The sequence below is a fragment of the Triticum aestivum genome, chromosome 5D, assembly GCF_018294505.1.
Source record: "Triticum aestivum cultivar Chinese Spring chromosome 5D, IWGSC CS RefSeq v2.1, whole genome shotgun sequence".
Classification (NCBI taxonomy): Eukaryota; Viridiplantae; Streptophyta; class Magnoliopsida; order Poales; family Poaceae; genus Triticum; species Triticum aestivum.
This window is the reverse complement of record NC_057808.1, coordinates 489,006,426-489,022,459: the sequence shown is the minus strand read 5'-3', so window position 1 is coordinate 489,022,459 and position 16,034 is coordinate 489,006,426. Positions and strand designations below refer to the sequence as shown.

Genomic DNA, 16,034 nt, shown 5'->3' with positions numbered 1-16,034 from the left:
CAATCTTCTGGGAGTCGGTAATCTCAGTACCACACAACCGAAGAGTCGTACAAATCCGGTGCAGGGCCGAATTGTACTCCCCAACCGTCTTGAAGTCCGCAAACCTCAGACGGATCCACTCTGCCTCTGCACGTGGCTTCACAGTGTACTTCAGCCGTTCAAACCGCTGCTTAAGAGCGGTCCAGAGGCCAGAAGCACTGCTCTCAGCCATATACTCATCTTTCAGAGTAGGTGACAGGTGATGACGGAGAAAGTGCAGAGCCTGCGCATTCTCAGTCTCGAACTTGGGATCAGTGACGGCCAGCTGGGCCCCCTTACCGATCGCCCTCAGGAGGGTTTTGCCCTGGAGAAAGATCTCGCAGTCCGAGGACCATGACAGGTAGTTCAGCCCTGTCTGGGCCAACTCAGGAAACTCCTTGTGGACAATTCCGGCCATCTGCGATTTATGCAAAAATCATGAGATTACAGCAGGTAATCTTTTGCACAAAGCGATGTTGATAACTTATTCAATAAAATGACATTCCAATATTTAAAACATGCTATTATATGACTTACTAAATGATTAAGAGTGCTAAACAATTAATCTACAGCAGTAAAATCATACAATAATATCATGTTACAAAAGATAGCATGTTAAGCGCATCTAGTATGTGAAAACTAGCCCAAAATTGAATTCCCGAGGCATTTTTAAGCCCAAATCGCATTTTCAGCGAAACAGGCAGTTCCAGGGGCTTCTGCGCGAAATATTACTGCAGGATAAAACTCACGTAAACGCATGAAACTACAGGGGCTAAAGCACAAATTTTCACGCTACAGCCAGCGCCACCCTTTTTTATGGAAGGATCCCTACTGCCGCAGCCCATCCGGGCCAGCAGCCAGCGGGCCGGCCAGGAGCTGTGCTGCCTTCCCGCGCACGCTAGGGTTTCCCCTAGCGCCCACAGCGTGGGTGCGGCGGCGGCTGCGGCTAAGCCAGCTCGCGCGGCGGGGGCTGGCGCCACCGACGGCGTTATCTGGAGGCGGTTGGTGGCAGTGGCGACCGACGGCGGCGCGGCAACGGGGCGCGCGGGTGCGTCTGTTGGGCCCGAGCACGAGTCCTGGCGACGGCAGCTCGACCCCGGCGACGCAGCTGGCCGTGCACAGGCTCGGCCGAGGCGACGACCAGCGCGACTGCGGCGCCACGCCAAGCGACGGCGACGACCGCGGCTGCGGCGGCCACGGCCACACAACGCGGCGTCGACAGCGACGCGCGGGTGGCCTGGCCATCGAGGCGGCTGCGCGCCAGCAGGGCGCGACGGCGACGAGCCGCCACCGGGACGGCGGCGGCGGCGTCAGCAGGACGCGCGGCTGCGCGCGACCAGCGGGGTCGCGGCCGGCAGATGGCTACGGCGCGTGGCCAGCAGGGCCAGGGCGACGCCGTTGATGGCTTGGTACGGCGTCATCTGGACGCCGGCCTCGGGATGCGGATCTTCGTCGGCGTTCATCCGGAACTCCGACGGCGCATGGCACATCTGGTGCTTTGCGGCGGTACCGCGACCATCTGGGTCGCGATCTGTACCGACTCCCTATAGTGCAGTCAACAAGTTCCTCTTAGTCCAAGAACATCGACATTGGTCGGCGACGTGTTCGTCCGCTCGGTTTTGGGAGGAAAATCCGCACCATAGGTAGATCAAATCGAAAAATAATCTAATCGCAAAAACGGAATCGTAGTAACGAGAGGAATCCATTTTTTTCAAAAGTGGGGATCGAATCTTATACCCTCCGCGGGATACGACGAAAGCCTGCGTGATGCAGGCTTGACGCAGGCTTGACGGAGAGTTGATGGAGCGAAGCGTGCTGATAACGTGTTCCGCAACTCCGCCGGCGAGTCCGGTCCGAGGTTGCGGAGCGAGAGCGAGCGTCGTAGACGAAGTAGTCGATGTAGTCGAAGTATGCGAAAGTAAAATGACACAGAGAGATGGAGGAGACCAGCTTTATTAATCAATGATCAAGGATTACAATGATAGCTCCTCGTTGCTTTATATAGGGGGTAGGGGTCAAGGGATAAGTACCCACTTAACGTAAACTGGGGGAAACGGGAGGGGCTAGCCCGTGCGATACGCACGAGGCCGCCGCCACACTCGGTCGCCCCGGTTTCCCAACAGTCGCACCGCTGCCGGCCGATTAGCTGATAACCGAATTTAGTTTTTCAGACTTGTTAACTGAATTAGCCCATGTAGCCCTTGCTACTTGTACATTTTCAGACTTGATAACTGAAATTACTTTGGGAAAAGAGATTAAGCATTCCATTTCCTTGCACAAATAAATCGACATGAGGTTACCTTGCCATCTGCGGACCTTTTGTTCGTATACCTTTTTCGGACGTCAAAGCCCTTTTGACCACCACAGCTAAGCGAAAATGCCCAAGCTTCATCTGAATTTTTTAATTTCATGCCAATATGAGGTACCAAACTGGACAATATAGCTCTGCAATTGAAAAGTAATCATGAACACAAAAAACTTGTGCAAGTGCCATATTTCAGGACGAGAGAAAAGTAAATGTGAAAGGGAAAGCTTGGTAGCTCATGTTGGATGGTACGATGGTACGATGTGTTAGCCTCTTCTTCCATCTCAATATACAAAATACAACCCCGGCTGATTCTTCTTTTTATAAAAGGGAAAGCTTGATCAAGTTGAAAGCAGTCTTACGATCAAAATTCTGTCAGTTCTAGTGAGCTATTCATAGGAACATGGCATGAGAAAGGGAAACTTCAGACTTACGCACCGGATTGAAAAGGAGAGCAGGTCGTCCTCACCGGCTGCTTCTTCCACGAATAAAAGGCAGAGGTTGATCAAGTTGAAAGCAATCTGATGTTCCTAATTTCAGTTAGCGATTCATGGGGAAGATAGCAGGAGAAAAGCAAACAGACGTACAAGATTGAGCATGTCGTTCACCAGAACGCAATTGAAGAACAGAGTAGGTCATTCTCCAGCGATCCAATCCTTCACCAGAGTGGGCTTACCCTGCGGCTCGACTCTAGGGCCTTCCTCCGGGAGGAGCAGGGCCGGCACCAGAGCTACAGGTCCCATGTGCTCGCCCGCCTAGGCCGCGACTCCCCGGGCCGCCGACGCGATCTCCCGCGCCGACCTGAAGCCGGCCAACACCACGCCGGTCTTTGAGTCGTCGACAACAGAGATACAGGGGCCGTGGTGTCCGGCGCCGGGCAGGGCAGCGGCGAGTACTTCTCGCGCGGCAGCTCTCCATGGTGCTCGGCGGCGGTAGCGACGTCACCTGGCCGCAGTGCCAGCCCTGGGACACCTTATGTAGATCCACTGGCACGTACAGGCCCGCCATCGCCTGCTGCCCTTTCGCCCTGCCATCCATGATCCAGCGGCAGCGCGGGTGAGGGTGGCGTGCCTCTCAAAGCAAAGAAGATAGGGGATTGGTGCCGGGGGGGGGGGGGGGGGGGGGGGGGGGGGGGCAGGGGCGGCGGTAGGGGTATTCTTGGGTCTTCATGTGAATACCCATGATTTTTACAAAACAGTGTTGATTTTGGCAAAAGAGTGACAATTTTTAAAAAAACAGCAATGATTTTGGCAAAATGAATACACATGATACCCGGTTGCAAATTCCTGAAGCTGCCACTGGTGGGGGCGGACTTGTAGTTGGGTGCGCGCTCGCCGCACCGATGTGCCCTTCGGTGTGTTGGGGCTGCTTTTCTCTTCGGCAGCGACACCTAGGACCTGCGGGGTTCAACCTATCCTTCCACCATCGATTCCTTTTCTGCGGAGGCGCAACCGGCTAGGGTTGGGAGGCTATGTCATCAGGATTCGGGAAGGATGTGAGGGACAGAGCAGGCGGAGTACGAAAAAAACAACGCCTTAGTATTGAATCGTTACTTTTCACTTACTGGTGGCATGGTGGGTAATTTTCTTCAAAGGTGGAGTACGGTCAGTCAATGCAATTTACTAAGTGCACACAGAGTATGACAGATTAACGTTAGCTGTTAGATTAAGTTTAGTGGGCCTAATCATGCGGCGGTAATGGGTCCGTGTACATTTCGTGGGGTGCGTTTAGAAAAGTTCTTGTTTGATTGTTTAATATTATTATTAATTATTAATAGTAGTGAAGTGAAGTGAAGATGAAGATTAATCAGGCGGATGAGATCAACACATGTCGCAGGCTCTCGAATGTCAACAAGTCATCTATCGACGTAGAATGATGCGTGGTCCAAGAACAATCAAGCTGCCTCTCGTTACCGCCGCCGCCCTTCGTCCGTCATTTTGTTCACGGAGGAGCTTGTGGGTCATGAACTCTCTGTCATCAACAAGGCAACCATCGACATAGAAGAGTGCATGGTCCAAGCGCACTCAACGCAGTTAGTTTTTTTTTTTTTTTTGCGTGGTTAGCTGGAAGCAACAACGTGATGGCCATTGGATCGGATTGTACACAGAGCTGATCCGACGCTAAGTTAAAAAAAAAAGATTGTACACAGAGGTCAGTTCTGGTGGCCGATCGGGCGAGGCGTCGGGTCGGTTCGTGCTTCCCACGGAAACAGCGTGGGCTTGGGCCGTCGGATGGTTATTAGTGAGGACCGAGATCGAGTGATCGACGGTCCAGAGGCACATCGAGGGCGACGAAGAATCGGACTGCGGGACTGAGTTGAGTAGAACGCCTTCCCCGGTATATCTCCCGGCCCCGACCCCGGCCAGGGCCTACGAACTCGACGGAAAATCTCCCCCTCGTCCCTGCAATCAATCTCCGGCGTGCCGCCGGCCGAGTTATTTTCGTCCCTGCGTGCGTTTGTTAAGTAATATTGTACGACCGCGCGTGATCTCCAAACCCTCCCCCCTCCCCCGTTGGAACGGCCGCTCCCTGGTCGGTCGACTCGATCGACCCTCGCCGGCCGGCGGCATGAGCCGCGCATCACCGTGGACGCCGACAAACGCCCAGCCAGGTCTCCCTCTCGATCGGACGATCAATGCCCTCGATCGCTACTCTACCTTTCAGGATTATTAATATAATTGCTACCGCCGTACCCAGGCCTCGGGTAACTTCTTGATCGAGTAGGGTTGTCCGCCCGTGTGAGACTAAGCTCTCGATGATGCTTGTCCATTTGATACTCCAACGAATTTCGTGCATGTCGTTTGCGTCGCTTGTCACTTGTCAGTACATGCAACGGCTTCAGTTTTATCAAAGCTAGTTCGATTTTGGTATACTAGTTTGTTAGGCCTGAATTGATGTTACATTGATGTTTCTGAACTGAAACATTGTGCATCACTCTCTTTTATTCCAGCAGGTTATCGCGAGGATAAGAAGAGGAGGTTACCCCAAGGACACGCTGGAGAGTTAAGCAGCAGATCAGCACATGAAGATCTGGATGACATGTTTGCATCGCTGTCGATTGATAGCGTCCTCGCCCATGAAAATTCAGGTTGTGCTGCTACTTCCATTTGTCGGCGATCCCATTTATAGCTGTTTAATATCAAATGAATTTTGTCTTCACAAAAGCAAATAATCTTGTCTCGGGCCATCATTGATATGGTGTTCAAATGTTGTCTCTGCTGGTCAAAATTTCTATATCCAGGCTTGATGCTTCGTACGGGAAATCCACATTCTACCGCTCTTATTAGGAGTCACAAATTGCTATTATATTACTGAGCTCTCTATTCCTTTTATCTATTTTTTACCGTAATATTCCTTTTATGTTTGGAACGATAAATCTATTTTGTATTTATTTCAGGAGACCGTCCCAAGGATAGGAAGAGAAAAGCATGCCAACAAAATGCTGGAAATTTGACTAACACTTTACCAGATGATGTTTTCGAAAATATGTTTGCATCGCTTGCAATCGAAGATGCTAGGGTGACTAGTACTGCTTCCACGAGATCGTGGAAACGCGGACCTATTATTCTTGATGACAAAATTCTTGCTGAAGGCAATTCAGATTGCACCACTTCCACTGACTCTAGGAGGCCAAGATCAGAGGTATTCATTGAAAGAGCAAATGAACTGTTGCTGCACCATGATGGAACTGGCGTTCGAGTGTTTCAGGTTCGTTTTGATTTGAACTCCACTCATGCTGCCCACCTTGACAAATGGGTCCAGTTTGCGTCAGAGGTGGGTGCAAAATATCTGAAACTTAGCTTGGGTAAAAACAAGACATCTTGTCCGGAGCATTTGGTGACTGCAAATCGTTATACCTTCCCTTTGCATTGCTTCGGCGATGCACAAAGGACCTCGATACGGAAGCTAGACCTAAGGAATTGCAAATTCACTCCACCGCTGGATTCCAGTGCCTTTTCGTCCATCTTATACCTTTTTCTAATACGTGTCACAATAACCGACTCCGGCATTCAGAACATTTGCTCGTGTTGCCCTTTTCTCAGCTTTTTGAGACTGGGGCGCTGTGACAATTTGGTTAATGTAAGGATTTCCCATGAATTACTGTTTCATTTGGATATATTTCATTGCAACAAGCTGGTGAGTATTGAGATTCACGCCAGCAGACTTCTCGGCTTTGAGTATGATGGACATGAGGTACACATCAATTATGCTAGTACCCCAAATATGAGGTTCTTGGTAAATAAGTTCGGGAACAGAAATTGTTCTCTTCCGAATAATTTAGATGCCATGAAATGGATCAGCAGAATCACCTTGACATTTTTTTCGCCATTGGAGGTCAGTTTAGATCTATTTTTTTTGTTCCTCTATCTTCAAATGTTATGCAATCACTCAGTTGGCAGTTTCAGTGTTGTAGTAATAATCAATTTCCATAACTGTTTCTTTTTTCCCTTAAAAAAATGACTGTTTCATTTGCTCTTCTGCAGGAGCCCGATTTTATGCTTTACGCGGAGAAATTCATGGCATTACAGTCCATCCATCTGTTTATTTTGCCATCTTGGAATAATGTTCTCGCAATAGCTAATCTCCTTAAAGCAACTCCTGATCTTAAAAGACTTCGTCTAGAAGTATGTCCTAAATGCTCTCCTTTTTGTTGTTCTTTGCATAATTTTTTTATTCGAATGCAGATGTTTTTTCATAGATATACAAAAATTAATTATCTTTTTAGCCCTCTGTTTGCAAAAGTACTGGCTTACAAGGTTAGGATAAATGAAACTACTTCATCCAACATACTTGTGATAACAGATCAAATGTACTAGTGGCTTCCACTATGGTTATTTTCCGTTAACACAATGAATTTAGTTGTGGGGTAATTTTTCTTATGTACTCCCTCCGTAAAGAAATATAAAAACGTTTAGATTACTAAAGTAGTGATCTAAACAGTCTTATATTTCTTTACAGAGGGAGTATACATCAAATCCTTCTTTCGGTCTGTAAACGGCCCGTGTTTTGTTTCCAAGAAAGCACTTATTATGTGGTGTCTTCTCATAGAATAATTTACCAAAAATAGCATGAAGAATTTATATTAAATCACATCCATGCAAGTTATCAAATTTGAATACAGCTCCATGCTGACAAGGATTGAGATGTCAATTTCTTAGACATAACCTGCACTGGTGGCCAAACCAGTGTAGTAGCATTACTTTATATGAGTTGAGGGCAATGCTATACCCAACAGATTGAATCACTTGCTTTTGGATCATGTAGCTTATGCTGGTGGCTGCCACTATGGTTGTTTTTGTAAGTCGAGATTGAAACCCTGCAAAAGGAGCCTGGAAACATTTGCATCTTTCAATCTGTTGCATCACTACATCATGAACTCACCACACCTTGGGCCTTGCATGCAGGCACGCAGCGGAGACCACCATTATCGGGATGACGTCCAACTCCAAGTCAGCTGGCCCGAGGGTATCTCCCTCAAGAGTCTCCGTTTCATCACCGTGGGCGGTTTCACCGCGCAGGCCCCGCTGGTCGAGCTCTTGGTGTTCATGGTGCACGCGAGCACTGGTTCCGGGAGGACATATCTCCAGATCGACCCGCACCACCATCTCTGCAAAGGGCTGGGCAGGTGGGTCAGGGAGGACGTCGGCGACGAGCCGGCGAGGGACCGCGCGAGGAAGGCCGCCAAGGAGATCCTCCACTCTCGGCTCCCGCCGTCCGTGAAGCTCGTCATGAAATGATTCGCTTGGGATCTTCTTGTAGCTGGGAGAAGGGCTTCGTTCAGGATGATGATTTTTCGTGTTCTTTTTCATTCTGTTGGCCTGGCTAGTGTCATGTGCCGGCAACGGTTGGATTCAGATGGTTTGGAAAGCTCAGGACTGACGAGTTGTGTGAAAACATGGGAAATGCACATGCTTACAGTAACAAGACCCTCCTCTTGTCTCTATATATAGTTTATATAGACTGCTGAGACCCTCCTCCTCTTGTCTCTTTTCTTTTTATCTCTAGAATATCAGGACCTGTATATCTGAACCTTAAGCTATCGGGGACAAGTTTCCATCTTGTTTTTACCCTCCACTCAACCGTGTGCAGGTACGCGTCCGTCTATCGAGTTGCGATATTAAAGGTGTATTTGCTCTATCCGGATATATAGGCCTAATATGTATTTAGAGATTTACATTGACCATTGAGATAAATATTGTATGAGATAGGGCTACAAACAAGTCGAGTTCGAGCGAGTTGGACTTAGCTCAGCTCAACTCATATTAAAATTCGAGCTTTCTCATACTGAGTGAAGCTCAAGGTCAAGTTGTAGAACATAACTCGTGCTCAGCTTGTAACAATCTTAAGTCGATCTCGACCTAGTTTCGAGCTAAATGAAATGATAAAAGTTATAAAATCTACGACTATTATTCCAACTATATAAGGCACAACAAAACATAAAAAAGCATTAGAAAATATTATTCCAATCCAAATATTATTCAAAGATCCTTTGTTTATTTATAAACTATAGTACCAATTAGATGTCGTGAAAGTAAAGAAAAAAGAAAAAAAGAAGCTTACTTCAACTAAAGATACATCCATCTCATCATGCTGGGCAAAGAAAAGAAAAACGAAGGTGCATATGTTTGGGAACTTTTGCTAGAAATGATATGATATTTAACACACAGCCGACCACATACCATAATAAGGCCTAAATTTTCTCTACACTTAATTAATCTTCCATGTTTACTGGTAAATAAAAATGAGAAAATCTTGGACGACCTATATGTTAATAAATTATCTTATTTCCATTTAATATATGACATTATCATTTAAAAAATAATGATATTATGTCCAGCTATCGAGCTAAAATCGAGCGAGCCAGTATTGGCTTAAGATCGGCTTGTTTCTTGACCGGGCTACAGAAAATGTTCGTACTCAGGTCGTTTCTTTTCGAGTCGTGTCGAAAACCGAGCCGATCTCGAGCGGCTCACGAGCCTCGAGCTTTTCTTGCAGCCCAAATGAGATGTATGATAAAAAAAGGTATACCGTCGAATTCATATTTGAAAGAAAATTCCATTGGTCTAATTTTTATATCATACATGTCATATGTTATTTATCTAATGAATGGTCAAACAAAGGGAGTACGAAAGGTAGAAGCTGGGCCTGAAAGATGTCCACCCGTAGTCTTTGCTCAGCTTTGTGGTTTCTCGCATGTCGTCTTCCATCATGATCATGACTAATTCCTTTTTTTTTTGAAATGGCCGCGGGGGGGGGGGGGGGGGGGGGAGGCTCCCCATCTGAATATATTTCAAAAGGCCATAATGCCATGAGATTGATCCAGTTTATAAGGAAAACCGGATCGAAAACCTGAACAAGTTGACCCCGTTTATGAAGAAAACCGAGTCGAAAACCATACAAGAGAAGGTAGAACAAGAAGAGAAACAAAAAGAGAGGACGCCCCAGACAAGGCGCGCCTAGCTAGCAGACCAAGGACAACAGCACGAGAGGCACAAGTAGATGAGGGGAGTCGTCAAGGGATCACAATACCAAGACTTTGCAAGCAGCCTAACGCACCGCACCGGCGTGCGTACCGAACACCACGGCGCAACAGAGGAGCATCCACACTCAACGAGTGACAAGCATGAACCTTGACTGGGAGCTCCGCCATGAAAATTCAGGAACGATTAGCAAGTTGGGGAGGCATCTTGCGACATCATTGAGCAAAAATGAACCGAGATAACACCAAGAGCACGAAGCTCGCCGCACCACAACGGCAGCCATGGGATGTCTTGAGCATGCATAGCAACAGGGACGACACCGAAGAACACCACCATAAACAAGCACATACCACCATCGGCCCATTCGGCCGCACCACCACCACCACCATCCCGCAGCAAGCACCACCGCACGTCACCCAAGCAGACCCCAAGATGATGCCTTCAAGAAGGGTCGCGATGCCAGCTGTGCCGCCATCATCCGCACCAGGAGTACCTGGGCTAGGGGTTTCCCCCAGGATCTCATCTTCCATCTTCATCTGACCAAGCAAGGTGAGCCTTGAACGTTGGCCGTCTGGTCGCCACCCAACAACACCCCGCAAAGGGAAGAGGTGCCGTACAGGAACGAGGTGTTGGGGAACGTAGTAATTTCAAAAAAATTCCTACGCACACGCAAGATCATGGTGATGCATAGCAACGAGAGGGGAGAGTGTTGTCCACGTACCCTCGTAGACCGACAGTGGAAGCGTTATCACAACGCGGTTGATGTAGTCGTACGTCTTCACGATCCGACCGATCAAGTACCGAACGCACGGCACCTCCGAGTTCTACACACGTTCAGCTCGATGACGTCCCTCGAACTCCGATCCAGCCGAGTGTTGGGGGAGAGTTTCGTCAGCACGACGGCGTGGTGACGATGATGATGTTCCACCGACGCAGGGCTTCGCTTAAGCTCCGCAACGGTATTATCGAGGTGTAATATGGTGGAGGGGGGCACCGCACACGCCTAAGAGATCTCAAGGATCAATTGTTGTGTCTCTGGGGTGCCCCCCTGCCCCCGTATATAAAGGAGCAAAGGAGGAGGAGGCCGGCCCTAGGAGGGGGCGCACCAAGTGTGGAGTCCTACTAGGACTCCCTAGTCCTAGTAGGATTCCACCTCCCATATGGAATAGGAAAAGAGGAAGGGAAAAAGAGAAGGAAGGAAGGGGGCGCCCCCCTTCCCTAGTCCAATTCGGACCAGACCAAGGGAAGGGGTGCGGCCACCCTTGAGGCCCTTTTCCTTCTTTCCCGTATGGCCCAATAAGGCCCAATACGTATTCCCGTAACTCTCCGGTACTCCGAAAAATACCCGAATCACTCGGAACCTTTCCGAAGTCCGAATATAGTCGTCCAATATATCGATCTTTACGTCTCGACCATTTCGAGACTCCTCGTCATGTCCCCGATCTCATCCGGGACTCCGAACTCCTTCGGTACATCAAAACTCAATAAAACTGTCATCGTAACGTTAAGCGTGCGGACCCTACGGGTTCGAGAACTATGTAGACATGACCGAGACACCTCTCCGGTCAATAACCAATAGCGGGACCTGGATGCCCATATTGGCTCCCACATATTCTACGAAGATCTTTATCGGTCAGGCCGCATAACAACATACGTTGTTCCCTTTGTCATCGGTATGTTACTTGCCCAAGATTCGATCGTCGGTATCTCGATACCTAGTTCAATCTCGTTACTGGCAAGTCTCTTTACTCGTTCCGTAATACATCATCCCGCAACTAACTCATTAGTCACAATGCTTGCAAGGCTTATAGTGATGTGCATTACCGAGTGGGCCCAGAGATACCTCTCCGACAATCGGAGTGACAAATCCTAATCTCGAAATACGCCAACCCAACAAGTACCTTTGGAGACACCTGTACAGCACCTTTATAATCACTCATTTACGTTGTGACGTTTGGTAGCACACAAAGTGTTCCTCCGGTAAACGGGAGTTGCATAATCTCATAGTCATAGGAACATGTATAAGTCATGAAGAAAGCAATAGCAACATACTAAACGATCGGGTGCTAAGCTAACGGAATGGGTCAAGTCAATCACGTCATTCTCCTAATGAGGTGATCCCGTTAATCAAATGACAACTCATGTCTATGGCTAGGAAACATAACCATCTTTGATTAACGAGCTAGTCAAGTAGAGGCATAGTAGTGACACTCTGTTTGTCTATGTATTCACACATGTATTATGTTTCCGGTTAATACAATTCTAGCATGAATAATAAACATTTATCATGATATAAGGAAATATATAATACTTTATTATTGCCTCTAGGGCATATTTCCTTCACGAGGTGGTCCAGGGAGGATCACACCCCGCTAACCCGGCTTCGGATGGAAGAATCGGAACCACTCCAAGGAGTGGCCGAGCCAAGATGACGCCACCGTCGACCCCAGCCAGCCGCAAGACCACCATCAACAACCCCGCAGTGAGCAGCCACCAAACGAATCCACCGTGTCGACGCCTTCAAGAAGGAATGCGACGCGAAACGCGGCGCCATCGACCGTTCTGGGCGGACCAAGAACAAGGGCTTCCCCTGGTGCCTCGAAGGTGAAGTCACCATGGCAGCGATGCCTCCAAGGAGGTAAGCGGCACCCGTGGGAGTCACCATCGCTGGCTCCGGCCGGAGCATAGGCTTTCGCCGATGTGAGCCGACCACCTTCGAGAGGCACTGGTAGACCGTGAATTGTTGCTCCCTGCACCACCACATAACAAGGGCCACTGCAGCCCGCCGCCGCACGTGACCATATCCGGGCCACCGCAGACCAGACCCGACGGATCCAGCCTGCCCACGCCGCCCTCCTCCGCCAGATTCGTGCCAAGCCGTAGCCGGCAGGCACGTCTATCACCTGTGCGTGCCAGCAGGCAGCAGCACCAGCAGACACGCCGCAGGGGAGGTGGAGGGCGAGCACCACCATGCGCGCCTCGCAGAGGCCACCCCCACCGGTAAGATCCAATCTGGCGCGAAGCAGCCCACCCCGACGCCCGCAGCAGGGAGGCGGCACCGAAACGAAGGAGGCCACCGGCAGGGAGCTACGAGCGCATCCTCACCACCGTCCCCGACCACCACCCGCAGAACCGCCGCGCGCCGGAGTCACGCATGCCGGCCGCCGCCACACGGAGCTCCCCCAGCTTGTGAGCGCATCCCACGAGGAACGAGTGCCCGCCGCCGCCAGAACCGCGCGGGCTTCGCCCGGTGGTGGCTATTGGCGGCGGCGGGGGAGGGAGTACAATGGGGAGGGTAGGTTTAGCTGGGGGAGGGGGCGCCGCCGCCCGAGCCGCCCTGGGGAGGACCATGACTAATTCCTTCAAGTATCTTCTTATGAAATTCTCCCACCGATTTCTTTTGACATCATGTGCGGACTTTATTTTTCCGCTATGCACCAATGCTTCTGGAGTCTATGTTGTATGAGCTCAAACCATCTCAGACGCTAGCTGTTGGACATGTCATTTTTTAGTTGGCAAACATTCCTTGCCGTACAACATCGCAGGTCGATCGTCGTCCAATAGAACTTGCATTTTGGTTTTTATGGCACCAGAAGCTCGGCACCACTTGACACATCCGACTTTGATTCGATGACTAAAATCTTCATTGATATTAGAACGTTATAAAATGCGTTCATATTATCTTAGTTGGCTGGGAATTAACCAATTCCGATTGATTTTACATCTATTCATATACATATCTAAAATAACGTTTGCCGTAACGCAATAACTCGCTCACAAAGTGACTTTTTTTAGTTTCTCCTTCGTCAACAAGGAAGCTATTAACGTAGAACGCTGCATGGTCCAAGAAGAATCAAGTTACCACCAGTTCCAACCACCGATCGGTGTGCCTCGTCATCATCCCCGCCCTTCATTTGTCATGATGCCTAAAGAGATTGTTCACGAATGATCTTGATGTGGGCCGCAAGCTTTGCATCGTCGACAAAGGCAATCGTTGACTTACAAGAGTGACTGGTGCAAGCAGTGTTCTTTTTCTTGTGAAAATGGTGCAAGAAATTTCCCTATTGGACCTGTGTTGAGTGCAACTTCCATATCTGGGAACTATGTTGTGGTACTTGTTGGTTTCTTGTTGTAATGAAAATGGAAGTATGGAGCCCGGGTGACACATGATTATGGGAAAAATGGTGCAACCACACTTTGGTGGGGCCTCCTGGAAGCCAAACTAAGTTGCAACAACCCCCCCCCCCTCCAAAAGTGAACTTTCTATTTTGCTAACCATAGGTCCAGTCATGAGCAGCGGCGGAGCTTGATCAAGTTCTTTTTGGGAGGGAAGGGGGGATAGTGGGGGGGAGGGGGCGAACATACAAAATTTCACAATCTAAGCTCTCTCCACTCCGCGGGGGGGGGGGGGGGGGGGGGGTAACAGCCCCAGCAATGCACTAAACTCCGGCATTGGTCATGAGTAAACCAACTTTCCTCCCAGCCCAAATTAATACGACGACACACTCTCAGCCTCTCATGCTTGTCTCTTCCTTCCCCAAATCGATTGGAACTGCATCTCTCTTTCCATGACTTGCCTCCATGCCACCTACTTGCTACTACATCCAACAATGGCTACTTCTGCATGCCACAACTATTGATGCCATTCTCGTCATCTCGTGTTGCTACTGTGTTGTGCGCCATGCACTAAACTCCGCCATTGGTCATGAGTAAACCAACTTTCCTCCCAGCCCAAATTAATACAACGACACACTCTCAGCCTCTCATGCTTGTCTCTCCCTTCCCCAAATCGATTGGAATTGCATCTCTCTTTCCGTGACTTGCCTCCATGCCACCTACTTGCTGCTGCATCCAACAATGGCTACTTCTGCATGGCACAACTGTTGATGCCATTCTCGTCATCTCGTGTTGCTACTGTGTTGTGCGCCATGCACTAAACTCCGCCATTGGTCATGAGTAAACCAACTTTCCTCCCAGCCCAAATTAATACAATGACACACTCTCAGCCTCTCATGCTTGTCTCTCCCTTCCCCAAATCGATTGGAACTGCATCTCTCTTTCGGTGACTTGCCTCCATGCCACCTACTTGCTGCTGCATCCAACAATGGCTATTTCTGCATGCCACAACTGTTGATGCCATTCGCGTCAGCTCGTGTGCTACTGTGTTGTGCGCCACCGATCATCAGTGGCGGCTTGCTACTGCATCCATATGTCACCGCTACTGCTGCCCTTCTCATGTTGTTGCATCTGCACCGCCCAATACGATGACAGTCGATGAGCTGGGCAGTAAAGTGCCGCTGAAGAACTAAAGATGCAAAGCAACATATATATATGCTTCAAATTCAGTTAAGAAAATAGATTCAGAGATGTTCAGATGGTCAGAAGGTGTGTAAATTTTGATTGCCATGTAAACTTGATGCACAAGGTTAACCCATTAAGTCATGTTTTGATTGTACACATGCATGTAACTAGCTGGATGCCCATAAAAACATATCATATGCAGTAAACGAAGGCAGGAAGCTTGGCTAGCTAGAAGCAATAACGAGCGTGTTTGGTTGGTCACATTGATTTTGCATGCATTGCATACTTGTGTCGATTGGGTGTGGTTGAGAAAAAATAGGCTAAAACCAACATTTGCACATTGTTTGGTTGTCTGCATGTCACAGCCCAGGCTCCTGAGAATGTAGCCGTGCAGATCCTTGTGCGTCGAGGGCGCGGGGAGGTTAGGGTTTGGGGATAACCGGAGGCAAGCCTCCTCTTTTCTTCTCTATTGATTCTTTTATGTCCACGTACTAGGCCTAGGTCCCTTTATATATAGGGCTGGTTGATTACAAACTCAACTTAACTTTCCAACTAACACAATATTTATCTATGGAAATAATTAACTAACTTGATATGCAAGCAAACTAAAGATAAAGCCTATCTCTAAGCAGATTTGGGACCCTCCTTGTTCCTGCGCCTGAAGTGGTGGCCCCACATGACATCACTCCCCCCCTCGACAAGCAACTCGTCCTCGACCTGGAATTCTGGATAGCGAGCTCGAAAGTCAGTGACATCCACCCAAGAGGTGTCAGAAGCTACAGTCCCTGTCCACTGTACCAGGAGCTGACGCACACCACGGCATAGACGGGCCTTCAGAACTTGATGTGGAGTCGGGAACACTCTGCCTTGGTGGATTGCTGGTAAAACTGGAGGTTCAGTCAGTGGTTCACCATGGAAGATCTTCAACT

General features: G+C 49.0%; 1 protein-coding gene across 2 annotated transcripts; it reads left to right on the top strand.

Moving 5' to 3' along the window:
- Nucleotides 1-4,618: 4,618 nt before the first annotated feature.
- LOC123125665 (uncharacterized) lies at nt 4,619-8,331 on the top strand. Of its 2 annotated transcripts, none has more exons than XM_044546130.1 (5): nt 4,619-4,934; nt 5,277-5,411; nt 5,721-6,658; nt 6,808-6,948; nt 7,729-8,331. In XM_044546130.1, the coding sequence occupies exons 1-5, from the start codon at nt 4,892-4,894 to the stop codon at nt 8,059-8,061; spliced, it is 1,590 nt and encodes a 529-aa protein (XP_044402065.1). In that variant the 5' UTR covers nt 4,619-4,891; the 3' UTR covers nt 8,062-8,331. The 2 variants fall into 2 exon arrangements, with proteins under 2 accessions (XP_044402065.1, XP_044402064.1); XM_044546129.1 differs by having other exon boundaries at nt 5,274-5,411.
- The last annotated feature ends 7,703 nt before the right edge of the window (nt 8,332-16,034 follow it).

Coding starts and splice junctions, on each gene's coding strand:
- LOC123125665 (XM_044546129.1), top strand. CDS start 4,892: ATGAGCCGCGCATCACCGTGGACGCCGACAAACGCCCAGCCAG. Junction 5,412..5,720: donor CCTCGCCCATGAAAATTCAG/GTTGTGCTGCTA, acceptor TATTTATTTCAG/GAGACCGTCCCAAGGATAGG. Junction 6,659..6,807: donor CATTTTTTTCGCCATTGGAG/GTCAGTTTAGAT, acceptor GCTCTTCTGCAG/GAGCCCGATTTTATGCTTTA.